Source organism: Carassius carassius, chromosome 50 (assembly GCF_963082965.1).
Source record: "Carassius carassius chromosome 50, fCarCar2.1, whole genome shotgun sequence".
Classification (NCBI taxonomy): Eukaryota; Metazoa; Chordata; class Actinopteri; order Cypriniformes; family Cyprinidae; genus Carassius; species Carassius carassius.
The window spans coordinates 19,134,306-19,151,141 of record NC_081804.1 but is presented as its reverse complement, the minus strand read 5'-3'; the positions used below and the strand labels follow the sequence as shown (position 1 = coordinate 19,151,141).

At 41.6% G+C, this 16,836-nt stretch overlaps 1 protein-coding gene across 1 annotated transcript in view; it reads left to right on the top strand.

Moving 5' to 3' along the window:
* The first annotated feature begins 11,615 nt into the window (after positions 1 to 11,615).
* Positions 11,616 to 16,836, top strand: part of spire2 (spire-type actin nucleation factor 2) — a 54,902-nt gene continuing 49,681 nt past the window's right edge. Inside the window, exons 1-3 of the mRNA XM_059546570.1 lie at positions 11,616 to 12,321; positions 14,722 to 14,762; positions 14,847 to 15,224. Coding sequence (XP_059402553.1) covers positions 12,042 to 12,321; positions 14,722 to 14,762; positions 14,847 to 15,224 — 699 coding nt within the window. The 5' untranslated portion in view covers positions 11,616 to 12,041. The remainder of the gene's footprint in view (positions 12,322 to 14,721; positions 14,763 to 14,846; positions 15,225 to 16,836) is intronic.

The window sequence follows — 16,836 nt, the reverse complement described above, 5'->3', positions numbered from 1 at the left end:
GAAACTATGGTGTTTTTTGTTTTTGTTTACAGAAAGAATTTGCTTTTCATTTTGACGTTGTAGATGCAGATTGAATCCGAACTATAACAGGGCTGTGTGTTTCTTGTATAAGTGTCACATGAAATACCATTCAGCGATCTACAGATTTACACAGACTTTGACCGCATAAAGCTGAATATCCACATCATTGTGAATAAAGGAGTTCCTGCTCCTTGAGACCCACTGTCTCGCAGAGTTTAGATAAACCCTACACAAACACACCTTAACCAGCTCATCACACCTTTCAGGATCAATTGACTAATCGAAGACCGGATGTGCTGAAGCAGGTTGAACAGTGGGGTCCCAACTAGGAAGTAGTTCATATTTGATTGAGTCTTGTGCTATTTTAAGAGTTTTATTAGCTATAAACTCGGGGACTGGAAAAGGAAAGCAGGGATTAAAGTCCAAAACATGAATTGAAATAACCTAACAAATCAATCTGGACTAAATCGGTTTCATAAATGACAATTTAAAGGCACAACATGTATTTTAGAGGACGTATTCAAAACAAACAAACAAATTTGATGATGCCATGTTCATGCATGAGCTAATGATTTTTTAATGTAGTAGAATGAAGCATGGTGAGGCTGAAATCTGTCGAAGCGAAACGAGGCCGCTGAACGAGCGTGACGAACTGCTCAAAAGCAGCAGAGCTTTTATTATGCCACTGTCGACCACTTCCACTCCTTCCAGTCGTACGTATGTGATGTAAAGTAGGACTGTTTTATTATACACTTGAAAGTTCTGTTATAATGCTACTCTGTGCGGTCATCACCGGTCTATTAAAACACAACATATTAAAGTGTCTTTGGTGTTTCATGTATTCTACAAAACAAAAACAGAAATCGAGGGGTTATGACATCATTGGCAGGCGACACAATTTCACTTTGCACACGGTCCGTGTCACTAGTTCAAATTGCTTATTTCTCTGGATTTAAACATTCTTCAAAAAATTTGGGATCATGTAAGTACACAAGTCAACAAAATTTTTAACGCTGTTCTAGTGTTTTTTGGAAAAAAATCTTACATTGTGTATAATGAATATGTAAATTATGGGAATGTTCTAATACTGACTTTTTTATGAAGACATTTAGGTGATCAGCCTACAGTCGGGTTAGCAATATTACTTGGTTAAAATATTGTTTATTCTTTTCATATTTATTGCACAAAAGGGCCAAAAATGTTGTTGCTATCATTTTATAGACCAAGAGATTTTTTGCATTTCAGGGGAACATAAGAAGTTTGAGTTACTTAATTATGCTTCCATGTAAAACAAGTGAGATAATAAGCCAGTTCCACAAGACAAAATACACGCCTATTCATGAGACTATATTATAGAATATCACTTAGAATGTCAATTTATCTTGTTTTGAGGATATTTAGGTATTGCACTTGAAAACAAAGCAAAGATATTTGAAAATCACCAGTTTCTACCAAACTGCTTGAGCAAGAGTGTGCTCTTGCAAGTTCAATGTTAGCCAAGGTAATTTTAAGAATATAAACTTATTATATACATATGAAAAAATAACTAATCTTTCTCATCCATATGTTTATCTGCCCTTAAATGTGTAGATATTTAAATACTTGAGTAATTTTGAAATTAGATGATTGAAGGAATTACATTTGATGTTTTGGGCTCTTCATATTCTTTTATATTGATCTAAAATAGCTTTGTAAAGAATAACATGCTCTACAAAGTGAAAATGTATATACTAATTAGAGTGAAATTTTATCGCTGTGGCCTTTTTTTTCATCTTTTTTTCCCATATGTTCCATTGTTAACCATTGTGAAAGAAGTATTGGTAAAGTGTCATACAGACACTGTTTTATGAATAATAATAAAAAAAAATTATTTTATGACTTGTTTGATTGTGGTAAAACAGCATGTTATAAATTATAGCTAAAAGGACTTTGAACCTGGATGTCAGAATCACTTTTACATTTTGTAGTACTGTGGTACTGCTTTGTTTGTCATATACATAAATGGCTTTTATTATTCTTGTACTTGTTCTATAAAATATTTGTCATTTGGAACCTAATGTGATCAAATGTAAACTTTTTATTTTTATTTATAATTTAAATTAATTTTACATTATTATTATTATTATGTTAATTGAGGTATTGTCATTTTAAGAGGTAATGTTTGTGATCAGTTGTGATCAGGAGGAACATTTGATTATATATCCATCACAATCTATTCTGTTATTAAACTATATAGGAATAGAGAGGAAAAGGAAAATCATGGTACACGTTTAGAATGTCAGTATTTATGCTTGATTTCTCTAGGTTTATAATTAATGTTGGTCTTCTGGTTGTTTGCATGTTCAGTGTAAAAACATGATGTCTTGTCCACTGTTTTTTCTAAAAACTTTCTGTCTGATCAAGAGTAATATTTTTTCCCCCCAACTTTATGTACCTTATAAACTTTTTTTGACAATTGATCATTAAACCCTGCTGTAATAATGTACATAAAAGCTATTATTTCTGTACAGGTAGACTTCTACTGTTTATTAACTGAGTAGCAGTGAGTATGTGGGGTTTCCGCCTGCTGCTTTAAGTGCTACAGTGCATCTCATCCTCATGAACAGCACCAGCACCAGACTGGCCAGTTCTTGGTGTGAGATGTTACTCCACTTTCCACCAAGACACTTGCAAGTTCCTAAACATTTCTGAGAAACACCTAGCACATATATCACACCGCAATGTTTACCAGCGAATTTATTAAATTAATTTGTTTAATAAGGTATACCTAAACTTTATGGTGCAACTTCAAAAACTGGTTATTTCATTGATCCCTTATGTACTGGAGGAAAAGTTCATTGTTAATTTGACATTGTTTCTGTCTGTTATTTTGGAATGTAAAAACTAGAAATCTGATTACAGCAACTTAAAAATGGCCTCTTGACTTGATGTCCACTACCTGGATGGGCTGTTGAAATGAACCTCATAAATGAGTGATTTGGGACATTCTTTGAACCAACTCAAGCACGTATATAGATGTAGCCCATAAAAGCATTTTGAATGTGATTTCATCAAACAGAACATATTCCTGAATCAACATCCTTGATCCTGAAACAACCTTCCAATCAACCAATCAGTTTACAGTTAATGTCAAGTTCAGGCTTAGATTGGGTTACAGGCTTCTATAACCATTTTTATTCACATTTATTTCCTTTTAGGGATATGTTATGGTTCGGGTTAGTTTTAGGTGTAGTTGTAGGGTATGGACTGTTTTTGAACAGGAATGATGTGTCAGAATATGCAAATATTAGATGAAGTAATACATCTCGAATGAATTGGACCTATTACCTACAGAATTCTCATTTCTTCACTACACGTTTTTAATGCCATCCCCTTTGCGGTTTGTCACAAAGTATTTTGAGTTTGCTTTGTCCAGGAATTGTCCACTCTCATAAATTTAGGTTATTATTTGGCATCTGTGGTTCATCTTCCATGAAGTTGTTGCTGGTTCCGGTTTACCTAACTAATGCAGCCTAAAAATCCTTTAACGGATTTGGATATTAAAAGCATATTAGTGTGGTATGTGTAAGCCAGGTTAAAAAGATAGGTCTTTAATCTAGATTTAAACTGAAAGGGTGTGTCTGCCTCCCGAACAATGTTAGGTAGGTTATTCCAGAGTTTAGGCACCAAATAGGAAAAGGATCTGTGTGACGACTGGGTGAATGAAGGACTGGAAACAATAGCGAGTATAACAATTTAATAAATGTAAATAAACAAACAGGAGTACAAAGACGATGTTGAGAAGACGACAATCCAAGATGGTGGTGAGGAATCCAGGTGATGACGGTGAGAAGGCAGCAGGAGAGGATGGCACAGGAACTGTGGGGAATAGAGCCGAAGGTAAGTCTTTGTTGCTAAGTGAAAGTGCGGAGAGTGGATGAGGTTCTGGGAAAAACACGGACATCCAAACACATACAACACTGAAGCCAACAGACAGAGGAAGCGACATTAAACAACGTTCTCACAAACACAAGACGTGAGACAAGCCAATATATAGGGAGTGTAATGAGTGACAGCTGCTGCTGATGACAATTAACGGAGACGCCCACAAACTAATCAGTGCCGACACACAGACTTCACCACAAAGTGCAAAAACCCAGAGATCATGGTTTACCAACCGTGACAGTACCCCCCCCCCCCCCCCCCTCTAAGAACTCCTCTTGGAGTTCCCAGAAGGGCCTACCTGCTGATTGCAGTCATCAATAAGGGAGTGATCCAATATGTCCCTAGCAGGTACCCAACTCCTCTCCTCCGGACCGTAACCTTCCCAGTCCACCAGGTACTGAAATCCTCGTCCCCTCCGTCTCGAGTCCAGAATACGATTTACCGAATAAGTCGGTACCCCATCTACAAGACGCGGCGGCGGGGGAACCGGAGTAGGCGGACTAATACGTGCAAAAAACAAGGGTTTAATTTTGGATACATGAAAGGCGGGGTGTATTCTCCTGTACGCTGGAGGTAGTTTGAGGCGGACTAATGATCTTGGTGATAGTAAACGGGCCAATAAATTTGGGAGCTAATTTATTAGAAACGGAATGCAGAGGAATGTTACTAGTAGAAAGCCACACCTTTTGACCCACGACGTAAACGGGAGGCTTTGACCGGTGGCGATTGGCCTTAGCCTTAGTGCGCTTCCTCATCCGGAGCAGAGTCTCGCGGGCTCTGGTCCAGGTGCGGTGGCACCTCTGGACAAATGCGTGAGCGGAGGGGACCGCGACTGCAGATTCCAGACTGGGAAAGACTGGTGGCTGGTAACCTAAACTACACTGAAACAGAGAAAGGCCCGTAGCTGACACTGGCAACGAATTGTGGGCGTACTCCACCATAGAGAGTTGTTGACTCCAGGAAGAAGGATTCTTGGAGACCAAACATCGCAATGTCCTCTCTAAATCTTGGTTGGCTCGCTCAGATTGTCCGTTACTTTGGGGATGATAAGCCCGAAGACAAGCTAACTGACGCTCCAAGCAATTTACAAAACTCTTTCCAAAATTTGGATATAAATTGAGATCCCCTGACAGAAACCACGTCTACCGGGAGGCCATGAAGCCAAAAGACGTGATCTAGGACAGTGACCGCTGTCTCCTTGGCTGTCGGTAATTTGGGCAAGGGAATGAAATGTGCTGCCTTCGAGAATCGGTCCACTACAGTCAAAACGACTGTCATGCCATTAGAGGGCAGGAGGGCGGTAACAAAATCTAGAGCGATGTGGGACCAGGGTTTCGAAGGGACAGACAGCGGTTGAAGAAGCCCATCAGGAGGCCGGTTAGATGACTTACCACTGGCGCAAAGTGAGCAAGCCAAAACAAAATCGCGGACGTCACGAGCCATACGTGGCCACCAGAATCGTTGTTTAACAAACCCATTAGTTCGACTTATCCCTGGGTGACAAGCCACATTAGAACAATGACCCCACTGGACGACCTCGGACCTTAACTCCTCCGGCACAAATAAACGGTTCAGTGGACAACCGGACGGAGGCATTACCCCTTGTAAGGCCATCTTGACCTTCGACTCGACCTCCCATACGAGTGCTGATACCACTAATTACTCAGGTAAAATACACTCGGGAGTCCCCGGGTGGGTGGAGGGATCAAAAAGACTTGATCAAAAATTGGGTTTGACATTTTTGGAACCCGGGCGGTACGATAAAGTAAACCCAAAACGACCGAAAAAAAGTGCCCACCATGCCTGCCTGGAATTAAGTCTTTTGGCAGTGACGCCACTCCTCTAACGCTTATTTGACGGCCAACAACTCTCTGTTACCAATGTCATAATTACGTTCAGCAGGAGATAATCGATGAGAAAAAAACGCACAAGGATGTACCTTATCGTCCGAAACCGCACGTTGGAACAACACTGCTCCTACCCCCACCTCTAACGCGTCGACCTCCACCACGAACTGCCGTGTGGGATCAGGGGCCACAAGGATGGGAGCCGAAAACGAAGCAACTCTTGAGGTTAGTGAACGCAGCCTCAGCTGCGTCCGACCACCTGAACGGAGTACTGGGAGAGGTCAAGGCTGTCAGAGGTGAGGCTAGTTGGCTGAAATTGTGAATGAAACGGCGATAGAAATTGGCGAACCCCAGAAACCGCTGTAGGGCCTTACGGGAATCTGGAGATGGCCATTCTATCACAGCCTTAATCTTGTCAGGGTCCATACGTATTCCCTCGGACGAGACGATATACCCTAGGAAGGGGACAGACTGTGCATGGAATATGCATTTCTCCACCTTGACAAAAAGCCCATTCTCAAGTAACCTCTGGAGCACTCGTCTGATGTGTTGAACGTGTTCCTGGAGAGATGAAGAAAAAAACTGTATGTCATCCAGGTAAACGTATATAAACTGATCTACCATATCTCTCAACACGTCATTAACGAGTGCTTGGAAAACCCCGGGCGAGTTGGAGAGCCCGAACGGCATCACCAAATATTCAAAGTGCCCCCTGGGGGTATTAAAGCCGGTTTTCCATTCATCCCCCTTCCTGATGCGGACCAAATGATAAGCATTACGTAAATCCAATTTTGTGAATACAGATGCTCCCTGCAACCCCTCGAAAGCTGAAGACATGAGTGGTAATGGATAGGTGTTCTTTATCGTGATGTTATTCAGCTCTCGGTAATCAATGCAAGGTCGCAGAGAACCATCCTTCTTACCCACAAAAAAGAATCCCGCCCCCGCTGGAGAAGAGGAAGGATGGATGAACCCAGATGCTAAGGAATCAGAAATGTATTTCTCCTTGGCCTCCCTCTCAGGAATAGAAAGAGAGTATAACTTGCCCTTAGGCGGAGACTTACCTGGCACTAAATCTATGGCACAGACGATGCAGAGGAAGAGAAGCAGCACCGGACTTACTGAACACTTCCTTCAGGTCCAGATACTCTGCGGGCACGTTTGGCAATACCATGTTCTCCTTCTGAAAGACAGAAACAGGGACAACAGGACAAGCAGAAACCAGACAAGACTCATGACAACTTTCACTCCACAATGTGACTGTGTTGACAATGCGTGACAGTCGTGAGAGTGATTCTTCCACCGCAGTTTCACCGGAAGGAGGGTCGATGATGTTGATGAGGACTTCCCAGCGGAGATCCCACCTGATAGTAGCCTCAAGTTTACTACCGGGCTGACTCTTTTACCAGGCACGAGGAGATGCTGTGTTCCAAGCCTCCACAGTATAAACATAGTCCTTGGGACCTCCGCCGTTCCCTCTCCCTCCGGGACAGCCGAGCTCTACTCACCTGCCACTTTGGATTCCTCGGTGGCGAAGGTGCGGGGCTGCAAGGCGAAGTGCATAGAACATTTATTCAAAAAAGTTCTGCAAAAAGCTGGCTCACCGGAATAGTTTTCTGGTGCCGGAAGTCGTGGCTCTGGCCGGAAGTGATCCTGGGAGGTCTCCCGGGGGACGAGCGGCGCAGGCGGTGCGATGGGCGCAGTGGGAGAGGTGAGCTGATGGTTCTGCTGGGTGAGCTCGGACACCTGTGCCACCAGCGCTTGGACAGCGCATCCGGTGTTCGAGATACTCTCCTGCTACTGATCCATGCGTTTCACACTGTGTTGTATAAAGTCCGTGAGGGTGTTGGTGCTCGCTGCTTCTATGGTGGGTGAGAACGTTCTGTGACAACTGGGTGAATGAAGGACTGGAAACAATAGCGAGTATAACAATTTAATAAAAGTAAATAAACAAACAGGAGTACAAAGACGATGCTGAGAAGACGACAATCCAAGATGGTGGTGAGGTGGTGAGGAATCCGGGTGATGGCGGTGAGAAGGCAGCAGGAGAGGATGGCACAGGAACTGAGGGAAATAGAGCTGAAGGTAAGTCTTTGTTGCTAAGTGAAAGTGCGGAGAGTGGATGAGGTTCCGGAGAAAACACGGATATCCAAACGCATACAACACTGAAGCCAATAGACAGAGGAAGCGACATTAAACAACGTTCTCACAAACACAAGACATGAGACAAGCCAATATATAGGGAGTGTAATGAGTGACAGCTGCTGCTGATGACAATTAACGGAGACGCCCACAAACTAATCAGTGCCTTCGCGAAACACACAGACTTCACCACAAAGTGCAAAAACCCAGAGATCACGGTTTACCTACCGTGACAATCTGCCGCCCGCAGTTGATTTTGATATTCTAGGTATTATCAAATTGCCTGAGTTTTGAGGATGTGGATGTGGAGGACTATAATGTAGCAAGAGCTTGTTCAAATAGTGAGGTGCTAAACCATTTAGGGCTTTATAAGTAATAAGCAAGATTTTAAAATCTTAACGATGTTTGATTGGGAGCCAGTGCAGTGTTGACAGGACCGGGCTTTTGGACTAGCTGTAGTTTGTTTACTAAGCGTGCAGAACAACCGCCCAATAAAGCATTACAATAATCTAACCTTGAGGTCATAAATGCATGGATTAACATTTCTGTATTTGACATTGAGGGCATAGGTCATAATTTAGATATATTTTTTGAGATGGAAAAATGCAGTTTTACAAATGCGAGAAACGTGGTTTTCTAAATAAAGATTGCTATCAAATAGCACACCTAGGTTCCTAACTGATGACGAAGAATTGACAAGAGCAGCCATCAAGTCTTAGACAGCATATTAGGTTATTACATGCAGAGTTTTTAGGTCCTAAATTTAACACATTTTATAGGCTAAAAGCAACAAAGAATAAGTTTTAAGACATGACTGGAACTCAGATAAAGTGGAAGCCGATTTAATATAGAGTGGTAGCTTGTTTCACAGTGTTGGGCCGGCCACTTCAAAGGCTCGGTTACCCCTCGATTTTAGCCAGATTTGGGGTATCTGAAGGAAGTTTATCTTTGGATTTAAGGCCAAGTATATCGGACTGAAGTATATTTAATGAAGTATATCGGACAAATAAGAAGGTGCTAAATCATTTAATGATTTAAATACCAATAATACCATTTTAAACTCAATTCTAAGTTTAATTCAGGTGTGTATGTAATCAGTATCAGTGGGGTGTTATAGGAAATAGAGTCTGTGAGAGTGGCAAAGTTCCGGGATGGTGTGCCCTCTAGAGGAGCTTATGGGCACTCCAGTTGGTATTTAGGAAAGGCTTTCAGACACTCCTAAAAAAGAAAAAACTAAAGTCCAAGAGGGAGGTGGAGCGAAATTGGAACAGGGGGAGGGATGGAGGGCTAGGTCCATATGACAGACCATGGAGAAGTGGAGGACCAGGACCATGGAGCAGTGGTAGACTGTGAATCAGTGGAAGTACAATGATGCAGAGCCGGTGGAGAAGAAAGCCAAGGTGGAGCAGAAGACCAGGTCAGAGCCAGTGGAGCAGGAAGCCAAGGCAGAGAGCAAAGGGGGAGCAGGTGATGCAGAGTGCCAAGATGGAGCCAGAAGTCAGGGTGGAACTGGCAAAGCCAAAGCCCATCAGGGCAGAGCTGAAAACCACCAAAGTGGAGCAGGTGGACCGGGTGGAGCAGAAGTCCACCAGGGCAGAGCAGACAGGACTAAAGAACCCCATAGTGAAGCAGACAACCACCACAGCAGAGCAGATGGGATCGAAGACCCCCACAGCAGAGCAGATGACCACCACAGCGGAGCAGATGGGATCGAAGAACCCACTGCAGAGCAGATGACCACCACAGCGGAGCAGATGGGACTAAAGACCACTTCAGTGGAGCAGATGGTGCAGAAAACCACCATGGCAGATCAGGCTGTAATAAAATAAAAAGCACAGAGAGGTTAACAATGGTCTCATCGGCCATAACCGGACAGGCAGTGAGTTCATGGACTGCCTCCTTTGCCGTAATGGGGCAGACAGAGAGTTCGTAAATGGCCCCCTCAGCCATAATGGAGCAGACAGAGAGTTCAGGAACAGCCTACTTTGACTTAACAGGGTGCAAAGGTGAGTTCAAAGGGTGCTGCCACCTCTGGAGTTTCTGCAGCTGAAGCCGCCACCTCTGTATTCAATTCAATTCAATTCAATTCAAGTTTATTTGTATAGCGCTTTTTACAATACAAATCGTTACAAAGCAACTTTACAGAAAATTATGTTTCTACAATATTTAGTAGTAGCTAGTAGTTTGTGCACGTTTGACAGGATTTTAGAAAAATAAAAATAATAATAATACAAGACGTAGTCAGCTAGATGATGAACTATCAATATTATTAATTAATAGTAACAATAAACTCTGTAGGTTCTGTAGCGGATGCCTCTGGGGCAGACTTGTGGTCAGGAGAGGCCTCTGGGGTCTGAGAGCATTTTGTTGTCGAGATACACGAAATGGTGACTGCCATCAAGTCAGTTTGTAGAGGAGGTTAGCTAGGCCTGATTGTGGGAAGGCTATGAGGCTTGGAAGTGTAGAGACCACTGGGATGCCAGCCAGTAGTACCGACATCAAAGATGGGTCCTGGACCAAGCTTCAAATCTGCAGGAGCTGGGACACTATATGATATTCTTTCTGAACAATAAACTTAACATACCACTTACATCATTAGGATCAAGTCAGTTAGAAATACCAAAAATACAATCTGAACAAGGGGAGTCTGTGTTTAGCTATTATGCCACTCGCAACTGGAACCAGCTTCCAGAAGAGATCAGATGTGCTAAAACTTTTTAGCTGTGAGCACTGTTACATCTGAAAGATTGCACTGTATTTTATGTATCCTCCTCTTTTATTCTTGACTGTTCATTCATTTTAAACAAACTTTCCAATTTTACTTCTTTGAAAATGTACAAACAGTTGCTTCACAGATGGGCTGAGAACCCTAGTACAGACTAACAGGCCTTATCATCTATGAAATATCTTTACCACACAAAAAGGCTCTGTAGAGACACTTGGACCAAATATGCAAAATCATTTAAAAGTCTTATTATTTGGTACTGTTGTTGTGATTGTTTCATTCCTTTAATGTAAAGCACTTTGATTTACTTTTGTGTTATAAGTGTGCTATATAAATAAACTTGCCTTGCCTTGCCTTCTTCAAACTAAGAAAAAATGTTCTTCAAAGAACTGTACACTAAAAGCTGCTTCTTTGGCATCAATGTGAAAACCCCCTTTTTATTTGGAACCTTTATTTTCCAGAATGTAGGCCTACAAGGTACAAAATAGTTATGTAGTCATAAGGGAGATCTGTAGCACCACCAGTTTACACTCAACTACCAGATTTGAAGTTCTATCATTATCATACATGAGCCAACACCACCCTCCTGAGGTGACAGCAGTAGTTGTAACTTGCCTGTTTAAAAATAAGGCTTTACAGGTAAAGGTAAAAGGCAGAATTTTACTTTGTTTTTAGTAATTGTTAAATGTTTTTGTATTTGTTTCCAAACACAACTTTTGTTTTGAAATAAACAGGTGTTACTCCTCCCCATTTTTTTAAAAATGGATTGTTATTATAACTGTATATTTTATATAACGTTATATTTCTTCATAGTCTCATATTATATAGATTTCAAAATACATTCTTTTAATTGATTGATTGACTGATTGATCGATTGCCATTTTCAAACCGATACAGCCTCAACAATGTCCAACATTCAAGATGCATCCCCACCCTGATTTCAACCAGAATGTGCTTGAATGATTTTGCATGTTTCGCCACCTTCGGTTATTTATGTATCCCAACTAGTTCCGCTGCAAGTTCAGCTCATGTTTCATTGGTCCAGTATGTGGGAGGAGCTCAGAGAGCACTTTGCAGAGGATGCAGGATATGACACCCATCCAGACATGATAAAGGAGACTTGACCGATGCGAAAGATTCATCCTACAACATACACTAGGCAATATATGGTTATGAAATAAGTTTCTCTTTCTCTCTCGCTCACGTTTTGTCTTTTGCTACAATTGCGCCATCAGAGATGCCCACCCGCCTCCGCTCCTCTGCCCATCACTGACTGACGTTATTACAGACGCTTCCCGGAATGAAGAGCAGGATCATCATTCCGTTCCCAGACAGATTCAAGTGGATTTCCAGGAAACTATAGGCTAGAGCTCGGCTTCGTCATGGCCAGATCAGCGAACAGAAGCGGTAAGGACGGAGACTCGAGGGTATCTGCTCCTGCGGAGAGAGGTGAGCTCCGGGAACTGTCCCTGGAGGAGGTGCTGAAGTCTTACGAGCAGCCCATCAATGAGGAGCAGGCTTGGGCAGTGTGTTTTCAGTGCTGCAGAGAGCTGAGAGCGCCGCGCCCGCGCACGCAGCCTGGCGAGGCGTTTCTGATCCGAGATCCGTCATCAATAATCCTGCACAGGGACGGGAGAGTCACGGCACATCTGGACAGCAGCGGTAAGGCCTTGACATTCATCTAACGAAACTTCTTTAACAGGCTCAAGAGGAAATCGGGCTTAAGAGTTTCTCTCGTCCCGGCTATTTAATTTGTAATCTATCACTAAATATATAATAGATGCACGTCCTCCAATGAGATGTGGCTAATAAAAAAATGCCGCATTTTAAAAATAAACAAGTCACGCATTTGATATTTATCCAACACCGAGACAGCACTTAAATGCTTGCGTGATGATCGTATTTTTTTATTCCCATCCAAGTTCAGTGATCAATGGCGTTGTTAAGTTTATATTCTTTGATTTCCTGAAGCAATTTCTTCAGCGTTAATGCATTAAGATTTGCTCTCTGTGTTTATTGATTAGCCTAGGCTACATGGGTGTCTCGTGTTGTTTTGCCGATGCTTTTGTGTTCTTTGTAAACACTGTTTTTGAACTGGATTTGCGATACAATGTGTTGTCGTTTTACTCTAGAATACTTCTGCATTGGCATGACGAAATGTAGCAGCAGAGGGTGCTGCAGTGTGTGTTTGTAGGTTAAACCCTCACGCTATACTCTTTACACAACATGCTGACACGTGCGTGGATTCACTGTTTTGGAAGTGAAGCAGCGGAGGATAGACAAAGGATGCTCTTTGTCTTTTACATTGTATTTTAGTAGGATTTTTAATGACGAGATAGATATGATAAATTATTTCACACGAGCACAACTACATTTGCATTTCAGATCTCTGAACAGTTTGTCTGGAAAAGATTAAGTACAATTGTTTACAGTTTGCACAATAACAAAAAAGAATAGAAAAGAATACTGCAGATTTTTTTATTCGAAATAAATTCTGTGCACATTTAAAAAAAAAAATAAATAATAATTTGAGTGGACGTTTCACTCAGATATACATCACAGTAGGAGAGAAAAGACTATTTATGCCTACTTTGGCTCCTTGTGCCCTCCCTGTGTTTGTCCTACATTATTTTATGACTGTTCCGTGTTCTCCTGTTGATCCTTTTTAAACATTTTTTTTGTCTTGCATGTTTCTTGAATCTTGTTTAAAACAAACTATGCTTGGGTTCTTTATCGCTGTGTTTGAGTCACATTTGCTAGAGGAGGAGATTGCGGACTGAAGAGAGCATACGTGATCCTCAGCAGATATCCATTATGCCAGCACAACAACACTGAATTGCTGAGTTGTAATTGGAGAAAGTGTACTGTCAGTTGCCTCACAGATGGAGTGAGAACCCAAGTACTGACTAACAGGCCTCATCCTCAATGAAATATCTTTCCTACACAAAGATAGAGTTCTGTAGAGACACTTGGACCAAATATGCAAAACATACATAAAATGTGCCATCTTTAATACTGTTGAACTGAATGTATGGAGCACAGTGTTTGCTGAAACATTGCACTGAAGTAAGAGATCTGTCATTAAAATGCTTGTTAAAGCTGATTTCACTTCTATAGTATAGAGTCCTGGTGCATCAGATTTGGCTGGCAGAAAGAATAAGTACAAAATTGGTATCATTCCTTTTTCCCCCTGAATGATAATAATCTAAACACGCTTTCATCATGCAGAGGTGTGTTATAAATATTTTTCCATAAATAATAAAAATGTCATTTTTCCTGTGTCCTGACTTGAAGTCAATTGAGATGTTGTAGCATAACCTAAAGAGGGCTGTCCTATCAAGAGAGACCACAAGGAAATATTGATGAACGGAAACAGATTTGTGGGGAGAAGTGGTTCAAAATTGGTCAAAAGTCTTATAAATTTGGTAAAGTCTCACTTACTTTCTCAGTCCTGCAAAGGATTATATTATAGATTAATATTATTATAGATATTTTCAAAGGGTTCAGTCACTTTTTCCTCCCATTGTATGTTGAGGAAATGAATCCTGTCTACATAGGGCTTAAAATGCTTACTTTGCTATAACAGTGTTAAGTATACTTCGTGATTGACTGCACTATAGTAATCCATTCTATACTGACTGCTTTTTCCACAGTGGTCCATGTTTGGAGATGCAGTATTTAGTTTAGTACTTTACTTCTGGTCAGGAACAGATAATGCTGGTTCACAGTGACCCAGGCTGTCATACAGCATTTAAACATTAAAAATACTCTCCTTTACACACCTTCATGCTTTCCCAAATGTATGACTTACTTTCTTCAGATGGACACAACAAATAATCTGTCTCTTTGAGTCCAAATGATGAGATAATTTTTAGTTTGAGGTGGACTATCCCTTTAAGTGTTCATGTTTTTGTGGCTTGTCTACAACACTCAGACAATAAAATGATTTACAACCACCACAGAGTTATAGTACCCTCATGGTGATCTTTGCTAGTTTTTCTTAAGGTTTAGTTTCTTCACAGGGACATTTCTGCTGCTTAATTGTTATTTTTATTTTTCTAGATGACTGTACTACAAACCATACTTCTGCTGCTGATGGAAAGGTGAGACTTTATTGAGACTATTGTTGAATGATGGTACATTTGTGCATTCTCCATCCCCTGTTTCTTCATCATAAGTGTGTGCAGCTGGTTCAGTCCATGGGTGTTGCGATCTACCGTGCTCTGGACTGGGGCCTGGATGACAGCGAGGAGCGGGAACTGAGCCCTCAGCTCGAGCAGCTCATTGAGTTTATGGTCGGTGGTCAAGACAGCAGCGAAAGCAAACACTGCGGCAGTAATGCAGCCAAAGACGAAGGCTACAGTGGCCAAGATGAGGATGAAGAGGAGGAGGAAGATGGCACAGTGCATAGCATTCATACTATTCCTCAGGTGATGGCGCTTTGTGCCCGCAGACTGGCAAATCCAGTGCTGGCACCCGAGCACTACCAGGCTGTGTGTCGAGCGCTTTTTCTGGAGACCCTTGAGCTGCGGACCTTCCTCAGCAGGATAAGAGATGCCAAAGAGGTGAGGAACTAACTTCCTTGTTGATGAATGCATCTTTAATAAAACATGAAATACTGAAATTAAAAAGAAATACTCAAAATGACATACAAATATCATATGTGCAAACGGCATGGGTTTAGAGCAGGGATAGGCAACTTCGGTCCTGGAGGGCCACTGTCCTACAGAGTTTAGCTGCAACCCTAATTAAACACACCTGAACAAGGCAATCAGTGTTTTCGGGATTACTAGATAAATACAGGCAGGTGAGTTTTTATGAGGGCTGAAGCTAAACTCTGCAGGATAGTGGCCCTCCAGGACCGGAGTTGCCTATCCCTGGTTTAGAGGAAGATTATCAATTATCAGTGGCACAGATCAGTAGTTCTCAACTGGGGGGTCACAACCCAAAAATGGATTACAAGTCATTTATTCTTATTGTGTACAGTAGAGAGAGAGAGAGAAAGAGAGAGAACGAGACAACCAAATGCAATTATTAAAATGCAACTAAACATACAACAATGCATAGCAAGAATAGCAAAATAAACAGACAAACCTGCTTACCTCAATGTTTGTTTTTATTGTCAAAGTCTAGTTAAATTAGATGTATGGCAGCAGGTACATGTAGCATGAGATGGCCTCATTCTCTAAAATAATGACTTGTCCACACCCACTAAAATGGCTAGTTTAAACACGCCCCCATGTCTACGTCACTGTGTGGGAAGATTTGCATAACACCGCCTAAATGTTCATGCAAAGAAAGAAGATGTACCTTTGATTATCGCTGTAGTATTGTTGCCACCACTGCCATGTTGTATAGATGCTGTGTGTTTCATTGTGAAAGTGAAACTAATTTCTTGGCCTCCCAAAAGGGGATGAAATCCGCTTCGTCATGCCTAGATCTGATCTGTGCTGGTCGCTGAGAAAATACATCAACTTCGTGCTGTGGATCGCCGCACTGGCTTTCACATGCATGAAATGAGTCCAGCCCGGGGTCGTAACGTGGATGCTGCAAGCCCAGGGTCGTGTCATTCGTGTCACACCTGGCTTTTTAGAACAATGAGCTTTTTAAAAATCAATGTGTTTCAGAAAGGTGGGGCATAGAGGAGCAATAATGTACACTATGTGGCAAATAATGTGTTTTTTTAGTCTTAAACCGCATAAACACATTCCATTACAACAAATACACAACATAATGTTTTTTTTAGCAACATCATATGACCAATATGAATTATTAGAAAAATATAACCAAGGCTTAAACACAAGTTCACTTGGAATGAGGGTAACAGAGACAATGTTACACACAGGACTAGAGGATAGGATGTCCATGGTTGTTGTTGGAATAGGTCTGGTCTTCTGTCAGCAAACGGGTGTATTCTAGAAAGGAGGTTAACCAAATCTGAGTTAAATCTTGAACTCTGAGTTGACTCTTGAGTTTTTGGGTTCAGAACAGCTGAACAGCGTTAATTCAATCCACTGTAAGTATGTTGACTCTGAGTTTAGCGCGTGCACCACGACTATGAAAAGCCATGATCAATGGAGTTCCGAAATTACGATTCTCCATGGCAACAGCTTTCACCAAAAAGACTTCTGCATACTACATAATACGTAACTTTAATTATTAATCAATGTTATCAGG